At 44.8% G+C, this 26,620-nt stretch overlaps 1 protein-coding gene across 1 annotated transcript; it reads right to left on the bottom strand.

Annotated features, from left to right (window-relative positions):
• Positions 1-1,867: 1,867 nt before the first annotated feature.
• On the bottom strand, positions 1,868-25,749 carry podn (podocan). The gene is made up of 11 exons (XM_030083722.1): positions 25,623-25,749; positions 16,660-16,953; positions 16,476-16,569; positions 13,996-14,060; positions 11,339-11,448; positions 11,090-11,246; positions 10,775-10,890; positions 10,470-10,683; positions 9,937-10,380; positions 7,199-7,347; positions 1,868-3,610 (listed from the first exon to the last, which is right to left on the bottom strand). Exons 2-11 carry the CDS (start codon positions 16,933-16,935, stop codon positions 3,439-3,441), a joined length of 1,797 nt encoding a protein of 598 aa, XP_029939582.1. The 5' UTR covers positions 16,936-16,953; positions 25,623-25,749; the 3' UTR covers positions 1,868-3,438.
• Positions 25,750-26,620: the final 871 nt, after the last annotated feature.

Raw genomic sequence — 26,620 nt, 5'->3', positions numbered from 1 at the left:
TAGCAGGAACTCGTGTATTTTCCATGTTGAATATGAATAGTGGTGATCCGTGTTGTACGTGACTACGGAAGCAGCTTAGACTGAAGCTCTGAATATCAAAACGTGGCTTTAGTGCTTCTTGTCATTCGCAAGGAGAAGACAACAGTCAGGTAATAATACGTTCTCATGCATACTGTGGGAAATTCACTGAGCTACAACAGTATTTCTGTATTTCAAAAAAAATTCAAAAGGACTCTGAAAAAAATGACAATTTAGTGGAAGAATATAATTACTTGAACTTAGGATCAAACACCAAAAGATTATAACACTGTAGTTCCTTATTTGATATCTTCTGTTTCTGCATTAAAGAAAGTTTGCATCAAAAAAAATGCATGTTCTGTCAACCAGGGGGCAGCAGAAAGCTCCTGTTTCCATTTTAATTATATTAAAAAACACCACGGGACAGAAGTGCTAAAGGAGAAAAGTGAGTTTTGTTAGCCGTTGCATGTATAACTCAATGTATCTTTTAAATATCTTTAAAAACGTTGAACTTTTCAGTCCATTGATCCCATTAGTGATGCTGATGGTGCCCTCTAGTGGATGAAAAGATTAACTGAAGGACACGAGAACAGAATAGAATAGATCACATTAGAAATGTTTGAAGGGAAAACACTCGTAATAAAGTTTTCTTTTTTTTTTTTTTCGTAATAAAGTTTTCAATAATAAAGGCCCTATTGATATGACAACATTTTCAAGTGAAAACACAAAACCTCTGTTGCTATTTTGGTCTGTTTCCTTGACAACGGTGCTGTGAGCCACTAAAAAATGCTACTTTCTGAAAACACTCTGACTTCGTCTCCATGGAAACTGGGGAAACGCTGCACCATGACCATAGTAAATAGTTCTTCTGCACATGCTCAGTAGAGCACACTCAGCAGAGGGTCATGAGTCCCAGTCCAGATTCTCCTGGTCCTGGTCCTGGTCCACATTCTCCTGGACTTGGTAGTCACTGTAATAGCAATTCCACTTGGCGGTCTGGCCATACGAATATCTGTGTCCTCCCATTGTTTACGTGTGTGGTCGTAATACAAAGATGAACTACAGCACCCTCTAGTGGCACCTACATGAAAACATCACTGCCATTTCTGTTGAAATGAACATCAACTTCAAAATGTTATCATGGAAACGTGAAACATTTCTGAAATGAAAACACCCACACAATGCAATTTCACTTGAAATGTCAGGGAAACGGGGCCAAACTTTACTCAGTTCACGCTCTGCAATTTTATCCTATAGCAGTCGCTTCTAAATGTTAAAGGGGCTGTATCAAGCTTTTTTAGCTAGTCCAAACCCCATTATTGGCATTAACATGGTGATTGTTTATTTTTGGCACTAAGGAAAAGTCATTTAGTGTGAAATAAAAGATTTTCTGGGGCTAATTCTGAAACCCGGAAGAGAAAACGCTCCGTTTCACTGAAAGTCCCGCCTCTCCCCCTGTGGACTTTGACTGACAGCGTACTTCAACCAATTAGCGCTTCAAAACAAATACATCATGCATTAGCTTCTCTAAGGGTTAGATTTAGCTCTTTAGCTTTAGCTTCTCTACACGCAAAGACACGCGAAAACGTCTTTTCCTGTTAGAAACTCACCAAGCGCAGACCTTTCAGACCCTTCAGACTCTTGCTCTTGCTTGACTGTTGCTTTCAGACGATGTTTAAAGTTTATCTCCATAATCAGAGTTACAAAAAGCAGCAACGCTGATTGCCGAGGGCCTGCGGGAGGGGGGCTCAGGGGAGCCGTCTTCTCCGTGTGACGCCAACATGGGAAACAGAGCGTTTTCACGGTGCGGGAGGGGCTGCCTCTCTGAGCAGCAGAAACACGAGGAAAGCTTAAACACACAGGCACGAAGGAAAAAAACGCTTTGGGGGTGTTTTTGGTGAGTACATAACTATATAACAAGGTTAAAACATACAAAAGTGAATTTTGCATGATACAGCCCCTTTAACCGAGACAATCCGAAAGAGAAAAAACTGAACAGCAAGACATTGTTAATGAGAAGAAATCTCATGATATAAAGTCACAGAGAATGTCCCTTTTATTTTGACCTTTTGAATGTAATTTCAACTGCAACCACACCCCAGTGTTGATGCTGGCAAAGCCCTTCTTCAAATTGAATACATTTGAGTGTTTCACCTTAGAACATCTAGATTCACACAAAATGTTTCACAAATTTCATTTCAACGACATGAATTCTTCATTCTTTGACTCTTTTCCAATGGAAACTGACAATTACATCAGAGATTCCCGGCGATCTTTGCTGGTAAATATGAAAGCATTCCGTCAAGGCTTCCTTGGGCCGTAGAAATAAAGTATGTTCATGTTTAAGTGATGCCTTTTAAATGTATCCAGTGCTGACTTTTAATTTAATGGTAATGAAATAATGGAATGAACAGACATACATTGATCGTGGCACCTAATATGTGAAGCATCAGTCAACAACTGGATCTGAAAATGGATGTTAAAGAAGCAGGAAAAAATCAGCAGGAATAATTATTTGAGTGCATTAGATGAGAGCTAACTGTTGAGGGCTAGAAAACCGAGTCAGTTCAATCTCAAATCTCCAGTCCTCCAGAGGTCTGTAGCTGTCCGAAGTGGTCCGAGAAAGGAGAAACTGAGTCCTGAATGGTCACAGCCACATCAGGGGGCGAGTGGACTGAACGACAATTACAACACAGATGAGAACGGCAAGCAGCGCCAACGTTCGCCGTAAAGGTCGAGTTTGAGCCGCTTAAATCCAAACCAGGCCAAACTTCTCAATGCTTGTTCAAGAAAACTGTGCAGTCACTATTTCGTCCATCTTCTCCCGAATAAAGACAGATTATGAAGGCAACTGAAAAACATGAATTACAAAAGCCCCAAAACACAAAGGCTGGTTGTTATTCCATCCTCATGCACTATTTCACTGGAGATGTCTTGATTTAATTAGATAAAATAAGTCATTTTAACAGTAATTAATAAAGTCTCTAAATGAAAATTCATGGAGATTAGTTTAATTTAATTAATTGTTGAAATTGCAGCATGACAAATATCTGGAGGGACTGAAAAGGAATGGCAAACTGCTTCACAGTGAAATCATTTTTTTAAACAGGAGCAATTAAACAGCTGCGGCAGAAACAAGCAGAGAAGGATGAAAACACCAGAGAGCTGAATTATGTTTCTCTACCTTCTTGGAGTTGATTCAGAAGCATCCGACAAGTCTCACAAGCCACCAAAAACAAACAAATAACCATCGTTGTACAACTAAGAAACCATAACCAGCCCAAAAAATGGAATTTATGGGTAATTTAATCCGGTATCCTGCACCAGAAATACGCAACTCTGGAATAAACCATGGAAACGACTTAAAAAAGCCAATTTTCTACTCCTGACGCACACCGCAGTCCAAGAATTGAGCTTGTCTTATGTTTCTTCCTCCGCCTCTTCCTCCTCCTCCTCCATCATCTTATCGGCGTCGAGCTCATCTCTCTTAAAGGGCAGGTCGCCGTTTCCCGTCCCGAGCTCCAGCACTTGCAGGTTGGACAGATGAGCAAACGAGCTTTCATCCACTGAGTCCACAGACAGACGATTAAACCTGAGAAGAAGAAGAAATAAGAGAGAAGTAACTTAAAGATGGAGACATTTTTCTTGGATTTCAGAGGGAAACGGCTAACATAGCATCCAGGAAAGAGGTCTGGAAGACAGCGGGTGGCATTTATGAACCTATCAGCGTCAGACAGCTCCCCCGTGTTCAGCTATCGACCACGCTGAGCGGACAAACTGGGCCGGGCCAAACGCTCGGCGGAGTTTAAACAAAAAGCAACTCACACCCAAAAGAGCTTGGAGAGTTTCACGGCCTGTAAACACCAGTCACACAGCAGCCGGGCTGAGGTCAGACCAGGAGGCAAACAGGACGGAAACAAAAGGCTTGAAAACGCTCGCCTTGGTCCGACTGACGGACGTAGGCCCGCACTACGCTGCGTGAACCAGAGGAGCACATCTGCAGAATGAGCAAAAGATGAAGGCGACAGAGAGACTAGATGTGGTACTCTGCATAACCAAGACCAGCACATTGTCTTTTTTTCTTCAGATAACTGATAAGGTGACTTTTACTGGACCTCAAAATCTGTCTTCTGAATGAGTTGGCAGCAGGGCCGTCACGCAATAGCTTTCTAGATGAACATTAAAATGATACGCAGAAGAAAACACAGTAATCCCGCCGGATCGAGGTGATCGACCGACTCATCATCAAACATCCCCAAGAAGAACCAGAATCACAGGTTTACATCAAAACGGTGGAGCTTCTAATAAAGTGCAGTGTTGTGTGTAGATTTACTCCACCACTGTCTGGATCGCATGTGGAGAAACATTTCCTCCAGATGCTGAGTAGGAAGACTGACCGAAGGCGCTTGAATGTTCTCTGTGAGCGCGAAGGCGTGGCTGCATCGACACAGCGCCAGCCAGCGGACAGACCGCCGGCGTACAAGCAGTGTAGGCGCCCTCACTCAACATTTTCAAGTGAAAACACCAAACTGCCTTTGTGTTTTGGGTGTCCATTTACACTGGTGAGCAGAACTTTTTGACAACAGTTCCCAAAGTGGAACTTTTTGAGCATGCTCTGACTCCATCTCCGTGGAAACGGGCAAAACGAAGCTCGTTGAGAAACAGTACTCGCATTAGAATCCAAATTCAGTCCTGTCCTTGTTGTAACACTTCTAGCAGGTCATGTGACACATTTTTGCTCGTGCGGAGGCCTCGTTCACATGTTTCAAGATAAAATGCATCGCTTTTGTCTTTCATTTCATGAAAGTTTCACATTTACTCATTTGGACGATAATGTCTGGTTCCACAGTAATGGCACCAGCGCTGGGAAACAATGCAGATTTCATATTGGGCCACGAGTGGATGCTGCTGTTTACTTTTATAAAGAGGTCTCACACAAACACAAACACACACACACACACACACACTGAACCACACACATTAACAACGATATATTTGGATTGCTATTCTTGATTGGAGCCGTCACACTCTGGATGGTCTTATTCTTGTTCTTATTATACTGAGAATGTGCTGAAGAACCACACGAGCACGGAGCCAGGACGTTTTCAAATAAATCACATGATGTTATTTATTAACACCTGTTTTATTTATTAACACGCTGTTATTATTAACAGCTGCTTTCAAATCTAACACCCATTTACATAACGACAGAGTCAAAAGTTCCACCTTGAGAGGCGTTATCACAAAGTTTTCACTGACTCCGCACAACAACAGTGGAGAAAACAGACACCTGAAATGTCACAAAGGTTTAGTGTTTTCACCTGAAAGCGTTGTCGTGTATCTCTGCATCTCTGCCGTGCATTTCTGAGAAAAGTCGCGTTTAAATCTGTAACTCAGAAGTCAGATGATATCTACGACAGAGTAACGACAGAGAAGGAAAGAAACTGTCCTGAGTGACCTGCTGCCAAAGCTGGACAAAGAAAACCTGCAGTTGCTCCCCCTGTCTTCCAGCTGTAGATCACTTCCTTGAGGTGGGTCAGCGAGCAGAGCTGGTGGGGAATGGCAACTCGGTATTCACGCCCACCAAGGCCTGCTTTCTGCTTGTGTCATCCACCAACCTTGAAATTCAATAACCTCATGCCAGCTAGTGCTCTCAAGTCTTTGAACTCAACCTTCAGCGCTGAAAGTGCCTGTACAAAAGCCACATGTTAGAAAAATTGGATGCGTCTGTGATGAAACGCTAATGGAAGCCGTGGCGTGAAGGCTGCCGAGTGCGGCGCCCCGACGAAAACAGACCCACAGTTTGTATCATATCATATCTGTTCACTCTGCTCTCATTTTCTCTTGTGTTTAAAAAAATAAATAAATAAACTGAATTTTCTGCTCGGGCTCACATCGATAATCTTCTAACCTTCAAAGCCTAAAGTCAATAATCTGCCCCATAGTTGAGACTTTCCGTGTTTGTTTCTTCAAGTGGAGCTTTAAAAAAATAATCCAGGGCATGTAGCATCTAACAATACACAAAACCTCCAACCACCTCAGTCATTTTTAAGCCAGTAGCTGGCCAAAAGCTTCATAAATTAATGTTAAGCAGCATCTATTAATTTAATACACTGTTACATTATTGGTGCAGCACAATACATGTATGTATATGTGTGTATGTGTATGTATATATGTGTATGTATATGTATATATATATATATATATATATATATATATATATATATATATACATATATGTGTGTGTGTGTGTGTGTGTGTGTGTGTGTGTGTGTGTGTGTGTGTGTGTCACACACACACACACACACATAAATCTAGAACAAAAACAAGTGGAAGACAAATACACATATATTTTAATAACATAAATACTTTTCTTGACATTCTTTTGCAGTTGTTGTGCAGTTTGTTTATGAAAAGTAGGTCAAGCGGAAAGAAAATTTAACCATCCAATCATCCATTCATCTATTCATCGAACTAATCAAATGCCAAGAGATTTTATACAGCACCCCCCTCCATCTGCAAATTACATACATTATGCTTATTAGAGAAAATAACTCTATATATGGTACATTTACAACTGTCCAGGCCGGACCCCGCCCCCCCACATCAGATAGATGGGATTGGCTGCCGACCCCAAGACCTTGAAGAGGATGAGCGTTACAGAAGATGAAGGAATGAATGGATAATTAACAATCTATTCATGCTGACGTCGTCAGTGTCAGCCCCAATCCTTGGCCCAGGTTTCTTTGGTATGATCATTTCTACTGATACTAATTTGAAATTGCTTTACATTTGAACCAGTGTGTGCTTTTCCAATTCAGAAGCTTATCAATTGATAGTATTTAGCATAATTTCATTGAAAGAGAATTTGTTTTGTACCTACGTTGCTCAATGGAGCAACTCTGAACCCTTGGCCATCTCAATGTGAGGCAAGAGCACTAACGAAAAAGCAAAATGTCCAACTCTCTCTCTCTCTCTCTCTCTCTCTCTCTCTCTCTCTCTCTCTCTCTCTCGGCTGTATTTGTTGACCATTTTATCCTACTCTACAGTATTTTAAAGCCTTCCACTTTACAGGCTGCTACACAGTTTACAGGCTAAACAGAAGCGTATTTGGAGAAAATGCCAGAAAAAGCCAGAACGTGCTCGAGAGCAGCGTGAAGGAGGAGAAGCGGCCTCTCACCGGAGGAAGATGCCTTTGATGTTGGGAGTGCCTTCGAAAGCTGAGGCGGGGACGCTGGAGATGCGGTTACTTTGCAGATACAGGTACTCCAGGGACTCGGGCAGGTCGGAGGGAATGTGTGACAGAGCGTTTCCCGACAAATCAAGCGTCTGAAACGGCAAGGTGCATAATGAGTAACGGGCATGCAGAGGCACTTTCAGCAGACAAACAGAGGGAAAATCCTTTATGCACGAGTTGGAGCTTTGATGTTTCTGGCTCTGTCAATCATGACTAATCCAGCAAATGTGTTCTGTTGATAACAAACATGACAACATTCAGCTTATTAACTGTAAACTCACCACAGTTTGCTTCTGAATGCCATAAGTCACAAACATCCTGGTTTCTCAGATTGATTTTTACACTTGATTCAGTTTGACTATAACAGATTTTGGTGAACCTACTGAACAGGAACACTATAATCACAACGGTAGATAGGATGGGAAAGATTTAGCTTCACCGCTCAGTAGATATTGGTTGGTTGTAACTCTTACAATTCTTTCAACACACCTAAGAGCACAGACAGCTTCATGTTTTAGTTTAGCTTTGTTGATGTGGCTTTCAGCTAGGCTTACGAATGTTCATACAAACCAAAACTAAATACATTTTTTGTCCACACCCTGAAATTACACAACCTTTATTGCACAAAGGTTGGCATGATGTGTAAAACCAAAATAAATTCAGGGTGCAGTCACAAAAACCAAAAAGTTTTAGTTACAATTTTGTCAACTGCGTTTGATGGCAGTAAAACATGACACTGAAGCTGGAATGTGGTACCAGCTGAAGAAGCTGGAAGAGCGCTGGAGCGATGTGACTGGCTCAAACCAGTTCTGTAGGGCAGCGGTCTCCAAACATGATTTCCATGGATCCACGGACCAGGACCAGAAGCCTTAACAAAGATTTTTAATGAAAAATAAGTGAGAAATTTACTGCAAAAATACTAAGAAACATCCACTACTTCCTGGTTCCTGAGCCAATCATATATGAGTTCCAAGGCTGCCAAGCGGCGCAGCTTTTGGTGTTTTAAGTCTTTAAAAGAGCAGCAGCCTGTAGAGCTGGGATTTCTGGCTCTGTGAAGGGAGCCGGCTCGTGAGGAACCGTTCCTTTGAAAGAGCCGCTCAAAAGACACAAACTTTTTTTTTGTAATTTAAATTTCATTAAGTTTTCATTTTTGTAATAACAAACAGAACTAAAAAAAAAAAAAAAAAAAGAAGACAGGTTTTTGAAGGAAAGAAAGAGAATGGGCATGTCAGCAGGTGATTAAACATCTTTCTATATATGAACTCACACATACTTCTATATGAATGGCAGTCCATGAACCGAGTGCAGCACAGGCATTAATGCAGCACATTTTTATCAAATCAGTATTGTCTGTATACATTCTAGCTTTCTGTCTCTAATATAGATCTGCTAAAACTATCTCATTGGCCGTTGATTACATCAGTTTGATTGTTCAATCTCCCAACATCACACATGTTGCTGCTTCCATCATCTGAGTCTTCCTCATAATCAGCCGGGGGATCTGGGGATCTCTCCAACAGAATTCAGAATTGTGATGAGGCCAGTTTTTAAAATTCTAAAGATGTAGTTGCTTAAATGAGGCACCGTAGTTTTGTTCCCTAGGAGACAGTCCTGGTGATCTGGGAAGTTCACAGTTCAGCTGTTTACCAAAACAATCTAAAACAGTTTCCCAAAAGACTGGCTCCCCGACGAACGTCCTGTGACTCTATCAGGGACATCAGCCTCATCAGTGTGGAGTCAATCCCTTATCTTCTGACATCTGACACTGTTACTGTCGGTTATGAGTTTCCATCTGGTTCTTTAATTTGTTTAATGACAGATTTAAGAGATGTTTTTCCGACACACATTACATTGTGGTTTACCTTGAACGTCACCCCCAGAGAAGAGCTTCAAAATGCTGCTACGTGTCCTTTGAGCAAGCATTTTATGTGTGTGTGTGTGTGTGTGTGTGTGTGTGTGTGTGTGTGTGTGTGTATGTGTGTGTGTGTGTGTGTTCCATTGCTAAAACCTCTGATAAAGCGGTAAATACGATGTTACAAATGAACTGGTTTCCTTGTTACCTGGTGACTGACTTCCTTTAGCACTTCCTGCTGCTGCTGTCAGTATTTAAATCAGACTCGTAAAAGGTCCGACACGACTTTTTGTCTGGTTTTTAACATCTACTAGCAACAAGGGACATGAAAGAAAACCAGTGGCCAATTGAAAGGGAAACCAGTTGTTCCAAAACACCGGCTCCTCTCTGGTTTCTGGACACTTCTCTGAGTTAGTCTGCTGCGTTCAGGTGACTGGAGCGTCCTGCAGAAAACTGAAACTAACGTTTAACAATGCATGAAAAAAGTGATGGAGTAAAGCAAAGGACTTTAGAGTTGGTGGAAGTGAAGCATTTTTCAAAATAAAACTCAATGCCAAGTCTCAGAAATGTAAATGTACAGTTTAAAAATAAATTTCCAGCTCAGTTCCAAGTGGCTGGGGATCCCTGCTGTAGGGAACAAACATTTCTGAAAATTTAACAGAGCAGAGGTTCACTGTTTCCAAGCAGAGCGTCTCACGGTTGCGGGACATTCAGGTTAAATTGCTCCTGAAAGTAAAATTGAGAAAACTCGAGAGGACCCAACCTTTCAGGAATTGTGGCTACAAACAGGTTGCGAATGCAGAGCAGAAGTGTGTGTAACGTCACTCACTGTGAGCGCACTGAGCTCCATCCAGGCTCCTTGATAGACCGAGTTCAGCTTCAGCTGGTTGTCGCTCAGGATGAGCTTCTGCAGCTTCTCCATGCCCGTCAGAGCGCCGTCCGGTATGGAGTTCAGCTGGTTGTTCTTGATCTTGAGCACTTGGAGGCTGCGAGGGAGACTGACGGGTAGGGAGAGCAGGCCGTTCCCCGACAGGTCCAGGGTTTCCAGCAGGCGCAGGTTCCTGAAGGCGTCGCGGTTCACCTTGGAGCTGGTCAGCTTGTTGTAGCTGAGGTTGAGTTCTGTCAGCGTGTACAGCTGCGCCAGGTCATTGCGCTTGATTTCTGTGATGGAGTTGTGCAGCAGCATTAGCGTCTTGGCTCGCCGAGGCAAACCCCGAGGAACGCGTTCCAGCAGGTTGTTGTACATGTGGAGCGTGTGCAGCTTCTTTAGACCCTGGTCAACGAGCAAACGAGCAAACCATGAGAGGCAAGCGGACGCCAGCTCTGAACCCGCCGGGCGCATGCAGTCGAGAAGAAGCGTACCATGAAGGCGGCTGGGTGTATAGAGCGGGAGCGCAGCTTGTTGTTGTGAAGAAGAAGGTACTCCAGGTTGCGGACGGGCGTGAGAGCATCCACAGGGATGCTGCGGATGGAGTTCTTCTCCAGGTGCAGCAGCACCAGGTTGCGAGGCAGACCCTTGGGGACGACGCTCAGGTTGTTGTTTGACAAGTCCAGACACTCCAGGCTGCTGAGCTGACTGCGAGGAGAGCAGCAGATCCACACACAGATACGTCATGTGACACTGCGAAGCGCGCCCTACAGTTCACGTGTGAAGATGTCCTTGCTACCTGAACGTGTTGTTGTCCATGCCCTCGTTGGTGAGCAGGTTGTTCTGCAGGTACAGCTCTCTGAGGTTGGATAAGTTGTCAAAGGCTCCTGCTGGGATTTTCTCCAGCTTGTTGTTCTGAAACGACAGACATGATCATTATGTTGTCACCTTTCAGTCCCTGTAACGGCTACATGCTGAGGAACCTCTTTAACTAACGTTAACTGATTGTAACATCAATTCCAAACCCGGCAGCACTCGCATGACACTTCACAGAACACACACATAGAAAAGAAGTGTAGATACTCTGATGGAATACAAGGCGTTGTTTCCATACCTTCAGATGAAGGCGATAGAGAGTGGGCGGCAGGTTACTGGGCACAACCTGCAGGAAGTTGCTGGACATGGTGAGGATCTCCAGACTGTCAGACCCGTTGAACATGTGTTCAGGCAGCCCTGCGTCTGTCAGCTTGTTGTTGTGGAGATACACAGACCTGTCAAACAAGATCGCAGCACGCGTCAGCAGACAAAGCTGGGGCTACCACATGTAAATCTTTCATAAATATAAATAGATATGTCTTCACACCTCAGCTTTGGCTTGTATCCAAATGTATATGGGTATATCTTTGTGAGCTGATTGGCTGCAAAATCAGCGCTCATCAAAGATGGTGGTAGAGCCTTTGGCGCTGAAGTCAGCTGCAAGCACAAGAAAACCAACATTGCGAGACATGCAGCGGTTTTATGGATGTAGTTGGCAAAACGTTTGTTAATATGCAAGAAAAATCACGAACAGTCGTATTTTGTCTCCTCTCAGAAGACACCGCAGCGTTAAGAGATTATTATCGTTTCATCTTTTTCTTACGACGTGTGAAAATGTACACAAAGACAGAGGACTGAACACAGCAGAGTGCACGAGGAAAGCTGAGATTCTTTTCCAGCAAAACGCCGTGATAGTGCAAGGTGAAACCTGCAGTCAGATATTTATTAGAAAGGACAGAGAGAGAGAGAAGTGATAGATAGGGCATGGCAGAGTGAGAGGAGGACGGATGAATGCTAGTCTGAGCAGCCATCAAAAGCCCCAGCTACCCAGAACACCTCAGGTCGAACTGTCTGCAGAGAAAACAACAAGCACGACGAGAACCTGCAGGGATGGGACAGAAAGACCACCCGCTGTCCACCCTATTTCCACCCAAACCTCACACCTCACCAGCCGAACGCAAGGCCTGCCGTGACCGAACACTGGGGAGAGCGCGGCAAACCCAATTCACACACACTCCAAGGGGCACAAACAAACAAGCAAGTCCCAGACGCTGCCCGCCTGTCCCCGTGGCGAGACCCAGACCAGCCGAGCGATCGGTCCTCCGAGAGGCAGGGACAGGAGGGTTCCCTCGCAGACTCCCTGACCACAAATAATGCTGACAGTCTTTAGACAAGCAGTTCATGCTTTGATAAAACAAAACATTTACATGGAGGAAGTCCCAGCCCCATTTGCTCTGTAAATTAAGTGAATTCAACAAAAAGTGTATATCCTGAACCTTCTTATACACGCTGCAGGAAATCCTTCACAGCCTCAAACAGCAATGTCAGTCAGTCGGTCAGGGCCGGCCCGGGCTTCAGAGGCGCCCTAGGCGAGCCCGAGACGAGCGCCCCTTGGGAGCGTGTTTTTCGAGCGGTCCCGACATTTGTTGAGCGGGGGGGGGGGGGGGGGGGGGGGGGGCGCTGAGGAGCGATGCCGAACAATACCGATCAGTGCTGGGCAGCGCCGAGGACAAGGAGCGCGGTGCGTCGGACCGCTGCACAGCGGGGCACACGGAACACAGAGCGTCGTGGCGCCCCTTGTACGACCGCGGCGCCCCCCTCGGGACGTGGCGCCCTAGGCGGCCGCCTAGTTCGCCTATGCCTAGAGCCGACCCTGCAGTCGGTGACAGTGCTGGATAGAAGTGAGAAGACGATCAAAACTCAAGTTCTTGGCAACAGGAAATCACAGAAACTTTGAAAACTGAGATCCAATACTGACCGGACTCTCCCGTTAACACCAGCTTCCATTTCACACAGAATGACCATTCAGCTCAAAGTTTCCACGTTTATTACGTAATCTGAAAAGAGTCCATTTAGCTTTTCACACCAACATGACCGCAGGAAGCTGTGGACTGAGGGAAAACCCAGCATGCAGTTCAGCGACAGCATGACTGCAGGTTAGTCTTACTTTGAAGGGTGTGCAACTACAAACCCTGGCCAGGTAGGTCTGGCAGTCGAAACTGCTGCTGAGAAGCCAAGTGTGCTGTAATACTCATTCAGGAAGTTTTCTGATGCTCGAGTTGTTTTAAATATTTCCTTTCCCAGAATGTGGGTAATGTTGGACTAGTCAACACTAAGAGCAAGCTTTTGTCAGCTCCTACCATACAGGAATTTGACAAGTGTTGCTGAGATTCAAAGCTCCCTGCTTTATCATATGAGTCATGGATTAAGGCGGCATGGGTGTCTCTGAGGCTTTAGCGAGCGTTTAAGAATCCTCTGTTCTTCCAGAACCCCGCTTGCTCATACCTCGAAGGAACAAACAAACCTGTCCTTCCTCTCGCTGTCTGCCTCTCAGTCATATTTCCGCTGCGACCAGCTGGCAGCGCCACACGGGGAGCATGATCCGGAGCATCAGCTGCAGGCACAAGCAGCTTGACAATGGGGAAACCCACCAGCGCTCGCTACAGCTGCTTTACAGCGCAGAGACTCAACCATTCTCGTCAAAACGCAGAGATTCAGTTGTGTTCTGGATGTCCATTTACACAGCAATGGTGGAACGGCTGGAAAATGACCCGTCTCCATGGAAACAGACAAAAACACAATAATTCAGGCGCCTTCTCCTTGTAGATGCTGGTACTGCACAGGTCCACCACGACTGTAGCGAACAGTAGTTCTGCACATGCTCAGAAGACGAACAGATAGAACAGTGTTCTCCTCCATGACTCCCAGTCCAGATTCTCCTGGTCCTGGTCCTGGTCCTGGTCCTGGTCCTGGTCCTGTCCCAGTCCAGATTCTGCTGGACTTGGTAGTTTTAGAGTTGACAGTCACCGTAACAGCAGTCCAACTTGGTGGTCTGTTCGTGTTCATTGTTCGTTTAGAGCGTATTGTTCTCTGTGTATATGTGTGTGGTTTCAAAATAAATTAAAAAAATCCAAAGTGCCCAGTGGATCACGTGACCGCATTTCACTTATAAGACAAACAAGAAAGGTATGCAGTGTGACTAACCTTGTTATTGGCCAAATATAAATAGGCCAGCTGTTCCAGCATCTCAAACCCTTCATCTTCAAGGCCTGTTAACAAAAAATAAAGAAGAAAAGATGACGTATTGGCTATAAGGCAACACATCTCCCATCGCCTGGAGTTGATTCCTCATCGAGCGGCAGGTAACACAATCTGCTTCACTGCTACAGGGTGTGCCAAACCAAGGCATTTTTAATCAATTCCCATTTGATTAATTGGGTTCAGAGAGAACTGTTGTTGAACTTGGCAGCCCGGAGAGGAGCTGGGAATGTTAATGGACAACAGGGACTGAGTCAGTGCAGAAAGAGAAAATGAGTCAGGAGACAGCAGATGTTACTCACAGGTGTAGCTACACGTGTTTCCTTCACATTTAGTTTTCACAGTTTGCTTAGCTGCATGCTTCTGCTGTGCCTTGGATTTATTGCTAGCAGTTTGCTTGTATAGAAAAAAAATTATTATTTTTTTTAAACTGAGTAAAGAGATAGTGAAGTGGACATGAAGTTTCTCTGAACAGTGTGTCAGAGGCTGAAATGTGCATCACCTGAACTTAAAGCCTGCTGTAGGTTCTGGATTTCAATGTCCTATTTGGCACTGAGGGAACCTTCCTGGATGCCTCAGATATAAATACATCAGGGACTTTTTCCACTCACAGCAAGCTGCATGGTCCCTTTTCTCTTTCCTGGGCAGGAAACAGTTGACACGGTTTCCAAAAAGTATTTCAAACGTTGATTCACCGACCACAGAACAGTTTTCAATTCAGCTACAAAGCCAAGAAAACAGCAGTGCCTTGGACTGTTTTCACGTTTGTCCTTTCTCGTTGCAATAAACAACTCTGACTTGTACTGGGCGATTGCACGTCAAGCTGCGTCGACCTTCCTGAGCCCTTGCAGCGTTCCAATTGTGAATTACGTTTGTAAAGCGGCGCTATCCGGCTACCCACCTGACGCCAACGTTCAGGCTTGATCTCCGGCTTTGACCCTTGTTCTCAGAGGTTTGACCTTGATGAAGCGCTCTTTGAATCGCTTCGCTGGTTTATCCACTGGAGGCTGAAGGATCTTTAGAATTTAACTCTGAGAAACTTTTTTCTGAAATTATTTCCACAGTTTGTGGGAGAAAATTGCTGCCGATCAGTGAAAATCTGTCCATCATCTGAGAGACTGTGACTCTCCAAATGCCCCTTTCACACCCGGGCATGTCGCTGCTACCAGACTTCCTGCTGTCAAATCCTCGTCTTTTGGTTTGTGCCACACAGTTTTGTTGCCAGTGATCCAAATATTCTGAAATGTGTTCAATACTTTCTGTGAAATTACAAATGGCTGACATATTGTTAATATAAATAAAGAATTATAAACTTGCAAATAGTGCAAACTGCAGGTATGTTTGCATTAAAGACGATGTCCAAACCTTGATTTTAAGGTTAAACACCTAAATGTAAAGGGGCTTGTAATAGTGACACAGACAGAAATGTTTTGCTAAATTACTAAGAGTAAGGCACTTGTGGTCCTGAAGGGCACAGTTTTACCTCTTTACCTGTTTTTAATGTTTTCAGTCGAATGAGTGCATCTTCAAAATGCTCCTAGGAAGCCTGCTTTCAGCAGACACTACAAGTCTGCAGCATGGGCAGTTTTCAGGGTATCGGCAGATGAAGCCTGAAGAAAATCAGCTATTCTCAAAGTTCACCCTGAAATGAGAATTCATTTTGCTGTTCCCATCAGTCAGGGGAAGGCCAGGCCCACTTTCTCTCTCGGTGCTGAGCAGTCCAGAACGTCGACGCCACAGGAGGGTATTTCTAACATTTATAATGAAGAATCTGATCCTCATAATTCAGCTGAACTGCTCAGAGATGAAAACAACAATAAAGTCGGAATGACTGTGAAATGAGTTTTCTCTCCTCTTTCTTTTCTTTCTTAACCCTAATTCTGCGATTAATTACAGTATTTAAAAGGTAACTGTCGACAGCCCTCCATGAATTAATTGTGATTAATGCAATTAAAATTGACAGCACTATTTCTAACATATTCTTTTGTAAGCAGATGTGTATAGTTATATTACAAAAACAATCAACAGCACCAACTAGTGGACTAACGTGAAAACTGCATCGTTTTCAGCGTTTCTGCCGTTGCTGTATAAACATGAAACTTTCCTGAAGCAAAAATTTGAAAAAACCATGATGCAATTTAAGTTGAAAAGTTGTGTAAACGGAATTTTAGAAAACCATTTTTCCAGCCTGTTATTAGAACGAAGCACACACTCTTCAGACTTTTCAGATCATTTAATCCCCTGTGATCAACGGCTGATACTGGGAGACTTATTGGGTGTAAGCAGGGTCCGTGCTCGAAGGCAGCCCAGCTGAGCAGGAACAGCATGGACATAATGACAAGCGGTCGCAAAAACCGGTCGGCAGCCCGTCCTTCATTGGAGCGCCGGGTTCCTGCTGTGTGTTTGGATTGTGTTTCCGTGTTTACCGTTTGTGGTGAGCCAGTTATTCTGCAGATTAAGAGTTTCGAGCTGATGCAGATGGGAAACGTGCTCCACTGTGATCTCTTCAATCTTGTTGTTCTGGGAGTGGGCAACAAAGCAAAATAACAAAATAAATACAACCACGTTGACACGTTACACACCCATTTCGTGTGTGTGTGTGTGAGCGACCTGAAGCGAGAGGTGCCGTGTGCCGTCTGACAGCTTGCTGGGAAACTCCGTGAGGTCCACTCCGGCGCAGTCCACCACCCCCTCGGCGGCACAGCTGCAGTCCAGCGGGCATTCCGTCTTTTCAGATTTGGGCAGCACTGTGGTGACGTCCGCCTCGCCCGTGGCTTCCTCCTTCTCCTCTTCCTCCGGGTCGACGGGGGGCTGGCAGCGCACCAGCGCCCCGGCCACGAGCAGCACGCTCAGGGCCTGCAGGAAGGAATGCTTGGGAAAGGCCATGTCCGCCGCTGAGCGCTCCTGTTGCACAAGCACAGCCACGGCAAAAACATCAATCCACCCAGGCTTTTGTTTCTGAAAACACGGCCGAGTGAAAGCTGCAGGCTGCTCATAATTGGCTTTTAAAAAAGCTGTGAGACTTTCGAAATCACTACTCCGAACACACCATAAATGGATCGCCGTTGAGCTGAAGCTCGGTCTGGTGGGTCAAATCCCCGACACTAAATGTGCTAGCGGTTTTATCTCGGTCTGTTGTTTTTTTCTGCGTCTATCTGTGTGGTGAATTTAGGGAGAAGAAAGCAGAATAACAGCACAATAAATGTCAAAGTTGCGTCGAGTAATAATTACCCCCATTTGAATTAGTTGCCAGCGCTCTAATTCAAAGATGTTGGAACTGGAACAACTTAGCAGTGAGGAAGCGGAGCAGAGCCGAGCAAAGATCATATTAATCTGCATGAAAATCTCAGTCCTCATTAAAATCCGAGCAGGTCAGCCAGTTAACCAGTCTGTGCTAAAAAAAAAAATAACTCCGCTCATATGAGAAGGTAATGAACATGGACGTGGGAGGAAGTCTAAAACGCTGTGAGGATTTTACTCTCTCTGTTCTCCGAGCTAAACAGGACAGGGACAATCCATCATCAAAGGTGGTGAGGGCGCACAGGTACAACATGCAGTCTCCAAACGGAAAAGGAAACAGCTGCTAAACTGAACTAGTGTCAAGCTTCATTCACGCCACAGCGTCTTAAGTGAGAGAGCATCTGTGGCGTCGTTGACACAACCAGTGTCCGGACTCTTCTACTTCAATAACTTTCCACTAGACCCCACCTGAAAACTCTGTTGTGTGACCAGGTCCTCATCTGATGCAGTTCTAATTTACAGGACGTAAGCAGTCTCTGAGACAGGTTTGAAACATCAATCACGACTACATGCAACATCAAAATCTCAGGGATACTTTGGCAATCCATGAGACTCACATGGGGAAATCGTGAAGTCCTGCAGAAATGATCTGAGGAATTTTGGAAACTGGACACGGCTCACTGATACAGGAGACTAAACCCTGGACACGGAGGGACGCAGATTTACGCCAGCAGGCACTTATGAAACCATTAACTGAGCTAACAAACGTGCCGTGGAATTGTTGGGGTAAACCTGAGTATCCTGCAAACATGCAACTGTGGAAAGAACATGCAAACTCTCGACGCACACACTCCTCATCTGCAAGGATCGTCGTCTGTCTTGTCATTTAAATTAAGCTGGAAAAGCAACAATTTATGTCAAACTTTCTTTGGTGCAAGGAAAAAGTTTTGGAAAAACAACAAAAGTCAGCAAAGACTTGAAGACGTATAAAAGACCAGAGAGAACTCGTTTAAACTTGAGATTTTTACCGGGACGAATCCGATGGGGCTCAACCTCCGGTCAGTGAATGAACCGCACGCTGCAGTCGCCATCGAAAACATCCTCCCTGATTCTTTCACAACACTCCCAAATCTCCAAACTTCCTCCCAGTTCTGGATTTGTTTTCAGTCTCAACATTTGAAGCCAGCAGTCACAGACTCCAACACTATGCTGGAAACAAAGAACAGTTTGTGTGCAGAGAAAAACCTCTTTTCCTTTTTTTGAAAAAAAAAAAAAAACCTTTTTTATTGCTCATTTCCTGTGTTTGGCACCTGTTGGCCTTAAACCTTAAATTGGATGTGATTTCGCAGCAGATTGCTCGTCATCATGAGCGGCAAGCGGTTGTGTGGGCCGCTAACAGATCCAGAATTAAGACTTAAGAACCAATTTCTTCTTAGGGAGGAGGCATATGGGCACTTTGCAGGCGCACAATGTGGGGTTTGAAATGCAGAAATCCAATTATGGAGGCAGGAGGAGCAGCATTCCCTCTGAGGCTGCAGGGGAGGAACACTCAGTCAGGGATGAAATGGTAGAAAAGACATACTGGCTCTGGAATCTGATCACAGCAGCATGAAATTTAAAGAAAGCCTGTGAAATATGTATCCGGTGTTTCAAATCCAGGTGAAACTCTGACCTTGCTGTTCCAAGCGTGGCTCTTGGGACAATAGTGTCGGTCTGTTCGTCCACACTTTCAGTTCAGACTGAAACATCTCGCCTCTCATTCAGGCATTCACATCCCACGCAGGCCAAACTCACCGCTGGTCTAACGCAGCTCCTTCACTAACTCCATGTTATCAATAAATCCATGTTTTCTTCGAGGCTTCACGCTGGAATTCAACAGGTTGAGCACTGAAAATGTTTGCTTTGCAAACTGAGATTGGGGTATTTAGGTCAGACGGTAGAGACAGTACTGGCAGTCCGGAGACTTTACAGCCAGTGAAAGTGTTGAAAACATGCTGTTTATATTGTTTTCCGGGCACAGCGATAAATAATTCACAGCTTTGAAGCAGGAATGGCTCCCGAAAGAGGACGAGGAGCTTAGAGCCGTTGTCATTAGTGAGTGTGTCTGAATCCTGGATGCGTTGAAAACGTGCCTTTTAAGAGAAGTCCCGTCATCTATGCAGACGCCGCAGATATCGCGGATATCAGTGTGCTCGGATGTAGCTGACAGTTTTACTGTCTTTTCCGAGCAACAACTGTCAGGAACGGTGGAAGAACCGAAACGCAGACAGACACGAGGCTGGAGTAGAGGACACACACGGGGAAAGACATGGACACAGGAGAGGATGGGGGACTCAGCCGGGGGCCGGGACCACCAGGGTCCTGACACCTCCATACGTACAGGTACCTTCATGGTGCCACTTTCAGATTACAGTCATTATCAAGAAGATGGTTCTGCAGTTTCCTCTTCACTGATTTCACGTTGGACACAGTCATGCGGGAAAATAAACGCTCCTCTTCACACCGCAGAGAGAGGGGAACTGTCTGAACTGAGCCCATGGGACTCCCTGGACTCCCAGACTTCATCACTCGGCCTCCTCCTGTTCATGGGCGTTAACCACGTTGCCCTGTCTCACGCGTCGGTCAACGCCGCTTCTTTTCGATTAGTGCACAGTGGGAAACGTTGCGCCAGGCAGCGCTCAGACAGAACGTTAAACCCTGAGAAGTTGGGATGGTGAGGCTGTCAGAAGTTCTCCTGTTGTCTTGGACCAGCTTCATCCGTCAGCCTGGAAGACCGATTCGTCAATCATCAGTCTACTGAGCAGACTGCCGTCGCTCCGGAGTCTGCGGCTTTCACGAATCTCTCCTCGACTCGCTGCTTGGCATTCCTCTCAACCATGCCATGAATCCACTTGTTCAGAGCAGAAGCCCGGCTGACTGGCAGCACCGCGGTGGAGTTGGGTGAGCTCTGAAGAACAAATTGTTCTTTCACTTACGTTCAAAGAGGCAGAGCCGCTGGATTTTACGAGCCTGAGGCAACGACGGCTCCACTACCTGAGCTGTGGCCATGCAGTCCAACTTCATCTGTTAATAAGTCGTCGTGGAGCGTGCCCAGCAGCAACAGAAACTTCAGGAGGTAAAAGCAACAGCTTTACAAGAGCTTCTTTATTGCCAGCACACCAGAATTACACAGAAACTTCACAACTTCAAAAGGTCCTGTGTTTGATCTGCCCATGACTCTTATGTTTCTGGGGTTTAAATTGCTGAGCGTTGTGAAAACACGTCTGATTCATGCTTTTCATTTCAATTTTTACACCTTAGGGTTCTTTGTTTTTTTTTTTTTTTCTGGCAACGTATTTGATCACACACGCATGGTAGAAATAGAGTTAGTAAAAAGGCATTAAAAAATCAATTCTCAGACAAATCACCTGCAGGACCCCAGTGAATCAGATGCGTAAAAGTGATGTTTAACCCTTGACTGGACTTCAGAGAAACGTTGGCAAGACATGAAAATAAAGTGATTCACTTTTTTTTCAAATATCCACTGACTTTAAAATACAGGGAAATGTATTAATTACTGAATAACACAGCCTTGGAATAACAAATGAAGAAATCACTTCTGTCAGTATTTCAACAAATGCTATATAAAAGGTAAAATTGGGACGCTATATGTTCCTCTTTGCAGATATAAGGAAACAACGACATGCACAAACTGCAAAAACTGTGTGCAAGCTCAATGCACAAACTCTTTGGTGCTTTCCTGAAAATCGGGATTCATCATCGTTAAAGGTTAGTTTTAAATCTGAGTGAAAGAAGTGATATAAAACCACTTTCTGTAAAGGTCTCTAACAACTTCCCGGTTGACCCTCGGTGTTTTGTTTTGTTTTTTTTCTTTTTAACCAGCAGAGCCGCGGTGACATTTTTCCGGAGTGTGTGTGGGCTCGTGAGGCCGCTGAGCTTCCTGAAATGCGAATCTGTCCAGGAAAACTTCCACGGAGGGTTTTTGTTGAAACCTCATCGATATATGAGCTTCAGTCTTCTGTATTGTATTATGTAAGTTGTAAATATTTTAACTGCTGAGTCATTTCAGGACACATGGCTTTGGTATTTTCATGTTCTGGCTCTGATTTTACAATAAGGTTTCTTTCAAATAGCTAATTTTATGCGGTAACAGTCTAAATTAACTGTACGAAGACACATCCGCTCCTGATTACCACAACTGGAATTAGGGAAGCAGCAGTACGGGTACAGTGTATCGGGTCGATGCAGAGAATGTGAGCAGGAGAAAGATGGTTGGTGCAACACCAGAAACATAACCAACAGAGACTGTTGGACCAGCAGAGCTAGAACGATGTTGCTCACTGCATCGATGCATAGAGGCTCTTTGACATTTAATGAGTACCGTAGTCTTATTGGTGCTCTGTATCGACAAGTAGCTCAACCTTAGTACCTGTACCGGTCCTTTAAAAAGCATTCCTATTTGCAGTAAATACCCCACGTTCAATAAGATTCTGCAATATTTCACAGTTTTCCCACCATAAAGGCCTTAGGATGAATGTGAACAGAAATATCATCAGTTTATCCAAACCACCAGATAATTCGCCATAAAGAAATGTTCCTCTTTGAGTAAAATAAACAATAAAACATGACAGACCACACAAAATGTTTGCCAAATGCTTTTGTGCAAAAGTGGTGGAAAGTGTTTTTCAGTCAATTGAAACATGATGGTGCCACATCGCATCGACATTTTTCCACCAAAAGCCCAGCGGAGTCTCTTTGTTCCAGCGTGGACAGAAACATTTAACCAGGAATGAAGCCGTGCTTTGTTTTGTCCCAGCCAGCTTAACTAGGTCTGCTTTAAGAGCTCCAGTAATCACAGGGGATATTTTTTTGTTGGTGTTTTCCAGCGATAGCAGAAACAACGGTTCCATTTGAACCAAACTAACAACTTGCATTGATACTCTGTGATTGATATGAGGTGTGATTGCTGCTTTTTGTCGGCTATAGTAACCAAAACAGGCCTGACATTAAAGCCCGTCTGATTATCAGCGACAAACACTGAGAAGCAGGCCTTCGTTATCAGCCAGGATGGTAATACTTTGCATTTTCTTTGGTTTAAAACAATCAGTTTTCATTATTTCTCATGTTTCAGGAGAATTTATGTCAAACATAACGAAGGTTCTCTGTTTTTACTTGAAAACGTGGTGTAAACGGGGTCTGAGTCCTTCCACCAGGCTCCAGCTCTATCATTCAACGACAGACAGTCAAACACTGATCTTATTGGTTCTTTTTGACGACTTAACACTAACCTCGTCACAGCTGTTATTTAAATACCAGAAAGCTTCAGAACAATCTTTTAATTTATGAAACTACTACACTCTATATCATCCTGGTTACAGTCATGAATTCCTAAAGCCCCTCGGGGACGCATCCACAGGTTGAAACTATAAACATGATGAGCAACAGCACAAAGTAGAATGAAGGTCATCCGCGAATCACAGTCAGACCAGAAAATGTTCAAACCTCATCCAAACCCGGCAATAAGGTAGCACAGATTCTGTGCCTGTACACCTGCTATACTTCCACACATACTGGCACTGTCAAATAATGAAAGAAAGAGTCAAAGGAGTGGCGCTTTGCTCTTCTTTTGCATTTGAAGTGTGTGCTGTCACAATGCTGAGTCTCTCCAGAGCCTTCAGCGGAACGTCTGTGGGTGTTCAGGAGTTCAGAAATTATTTTCCAAAAATGTATCTGCTGTTGGTGTGGAGTTCAAACCACTGCCAAACGGTCTGGAAGTGATTGACTCGGGAAGTTGAGCTAAAGAGCAAAGTGCTTGATGCCAGACGAAGTCTCCCAGAACCCTGAAATGTGGCCCGAGCTGTCCCAATCACAGGGAGGCCTCGCTAATTTGATCTGCATGGAAGGAGCGGGAGTTGATACGCAGGCATGCATATTTATACGTATAAACAGACACTACGTCAACATCCCTGGAAAAAATATATAAAGGTCTTCAAATATTCCACCCAAAGAACGACATGGGCCAGAACTCCAGTGACCTACATGACAGCAGCTGTTACATAACACAAGCGACATGAGCAGGTTTAGCAATAAGGAAAATCTAGAGTGCATACATACGTCAGTGTGTGTGTGTGTGTGTGTGTGTGTGTGTGTGAGAGAGAGAGAGAGAGAGAGAGAGAATGACTTGCTGACAGGAACTTCCCGCCCAGGCACATCTCGCCCTCTCAGGCCCCGTTTATAAAACACTTTCAAGAGAAAACAAAAAAACCTTCATTCTGTGTTTTCCTGTGAGTTTACTTAACAACGGCGCTCAGAGCCACTGAAACCACAACTTTTTGAAATCAGCTCCCAAGGTGGAACTTTTTGAAAGCGCTCTGGCGCTCTGAGCTGGGGTCAGACCGCCATGACAGGCTAGTTTTACCCAACTGATGATGTGCTGTTGCCATAGTAACTGCAGTCAACGGAGGAAAATGCTACTTTTTGAAGATGCTGCTGCAACACGGCCATAATAAATAGTAGTTCTACACGTGATATGTCGACGAACAAAAAGAACAATGACTTCCTGTCCTGACTCCCGGTCCAGGTTCTCCTGGACTTTGTAGTCGCCGTAATAACAATCCAACATGGTCATCTGTCTGTTCGAATGCTCTCAGTGTTGATGTTTAGAGTGTATTGTTTTCTGCATGTGAGTGTGTATTTGGCTTCCTTCCAAAAAACAAACAGCACCTACTAGTGGCTGAACAGGAAAACTACATCACCTTCAGAATTTCTGCTGTTGCTATGTAAACAGATATCGTCTAAACACAAAACCTTTCTAAAACCAAAGAGCCAAACGACACGTTATCTCAGCGTTGCGTGGGATCAGACCCCAACCCATCCTGAGGGCACCAATAGGGGGAACGGTGACACGAGTGAGACTCAGAGGCCCCTCCAGGCCCACCCACTACCAGGGCAGACCAGACCCGGGAAGAAGAGCTGCACCAACGCCGGCCGCTGATGACTTGAGTTTCACATGGCGGGATGGCAGGAAGCTCCAGGAGATGGCGAGGCTCAACGCTACCGCCACCACCCACCCACCGGCGTCGACGTGAAACAACCACAGCTTTGTCTCAAATGTTCAATGAAAGTTTGGCTCAACTGCAGTTTAAGAGAAAAGAAGAAAAGTTGTGCAAGTAGTTCTTTCAGCAGTGAATGTGAAGTTCACTACATTCACACAAACCTTTGGCTATACAGCAAAAGGATGACCGCAGTTTGATCACAGAAACAAAGGGTGTGTTAAGAAGCAGCTTTCTGCTTTGTAAACTTTCAAGAGCTTCAGGAAGCCCAGCTCTCTGTTAGCCATGCAGCAAGTGGCTGTTTTAGGTGCAGACGCCGCCCACACACTTCTGAGGGCCGACGCTCACCTTAAACTCATCGGAATGATTCAAGGTCCAAACATGAGAGCAAAGCAAACCACCATCTTCACAGCCACGCCTTCCTTTATTGAACAAACGCTGATCGACCTCAGAATATTGAACTCTGTAAATTCGGAATTCGGAATTCGCATCAACACCTTTACAGCATCAAGATTCGTGCCAAAGGAGAAAACCCTCTCTGTTTCTGAAACACCGGCTTTCAATGACTCCAAGGTCAGATGTAAGGAAGAATAAGCATCAACGGATCCCAGTTTCATTTCTCCAGTTTGTCACTGTTACACTCGCGTGTTTCCAGGAGTCGGCGGAGCAGCCAAAAAAGGTGGAAAACCTTCGGCTCATTGGGGACGAATAACAAAACACAGCTGTAGATCCTTGCAGGGCTCCGTACAGGAGGAAGGATGATGGTGTTTACCGGGGCTTTGTGCTGGAAAGCCCTCTAATATCCTCATCCTCGCCGATAAGAGGGCTGTGTGTGTGGAGGCAGACGGCTGAAAGCCCTCGCTGCTGCTCGCCGCGCCGCAACAACCCAGGAGGGAGAGGCACACCCACGGGGAACGGCAATTACTGTGCAGTGCCGAGCGTGGTCAGAGTCGAGACATGAAAGCATCCAGAGGTCAAAGGAAAGTTAAAAGCCCTCTGAGAGCAAGCAGCAAAAAAATAAACCTGTCGTCTCCTTGTGTTTCAGAAAAGAGCAGAGCTGCTCGGTAGGTGTGTGTTGCATTTGAAAAGTTTTCATGTTGCACTGCTCTTCAGATTATCATGCAGGTGTCAGTGACACACACACACACATCTAGCATTTACAGTCCTGTCATTAATTGTAATAATTCAAAATAAAAACCCATGCAGCTCCAGTAAAACACACAAAAAAGTGTGCAAAAAAAAAAAAAAAAACAACACACCACTGCGGTCTGAGTACCTTACCCCGTCCAAACCACGCTAGCCGAAACGCGCTGAAGTCTGACGTCCAGTCCAAACACCAGCCGTCCCATAGCACGGCGTGCACAGCCACATCCAGATGTGAGGCAGAAGTAGGAGTGGGAGAGGGGAAAGTCAGGGGGAAAGGAAGGCAGGCCGGAGTGAAGGAGAAGGGAGTGAGCAGGAGAGACGGCGCTCAGCTGACAGCCAGCCAAAAATACAAATTCTTTCCTTCTTTTCTCCATATTTTCTCCACAAATATTTGCTTTTGTTCTCCTCCGCGACACAGACTGTCACTACAATTTAAATGCAGAGAGATAAGGTCAGGGCGTAAAGGACATGGCCATGCTGCAGAGCTGGGACTGGAGGCAATTTCACATTAGATAAGACGCTCAGAAACGGCTTTGTTCTCCTCTCAGTGGAATATTACTGGCTAGAAACCGCAAATATGTTTTTTTTTAAAAGAAGATTTGTGTGTGTTTTCTGAAACTGTTGGAGGATGGCCTTCAGAAGAAGCGGGCTCATGGATGATAGATGATAAATTAAAAAGTGGACGAGGGCCCAGGCCGAGAGGACCGACAGGATGTGATCTCATGTCCCATGTGCTTTTTGGACCGGCTTGTTTTTCACTTCCCATCAGGGACAAGTGTGTGAACATCTGCTACCATCACGGTGCGAGTGTGGTGCAACACGACTCACACAACACACAGGATGATTCACAACAACACAGACCATCTGCTCCATTCTCTCTTTTTCATTTTTACCTCCACACCTCACTGCATATGTCATAGAAGTTACTTATTCTCTTCTGGGGAACAAAACTTGTGGCGTTCTGCAATTATTTACAGACTTTGTTACAAACTGTGGCTTGGAGAGAGAGAGAGAGAGAGAGAGAGAAAGAGAGAGAGAGAGAGAGAGAGAGAGAGAGAGAGAGAGAGAAATTTTAATCATATTTAGGCTCTGTTTACGCAATATTTTTAATTGAAAATACAAAACTTCAATTT

Source organism: Salarias fasciatus, chromosome 23 (genome assembly GCF_902148845.1).
Source record: "Salarias fasciatus chromosome 23, fSalaFa1.1, whole genome shotgun sequence".
NCBI classification, from domain to species: domain Eukaryota; kingdom Metazoa; phylum Chordata; class Actinopteri; order Blenniiformes; family Blenniidae; genus Salarias; species Salarias fasciatus.
This window is presented reverse-complemented; position numbering and strand designations above follow the sequence as displayed.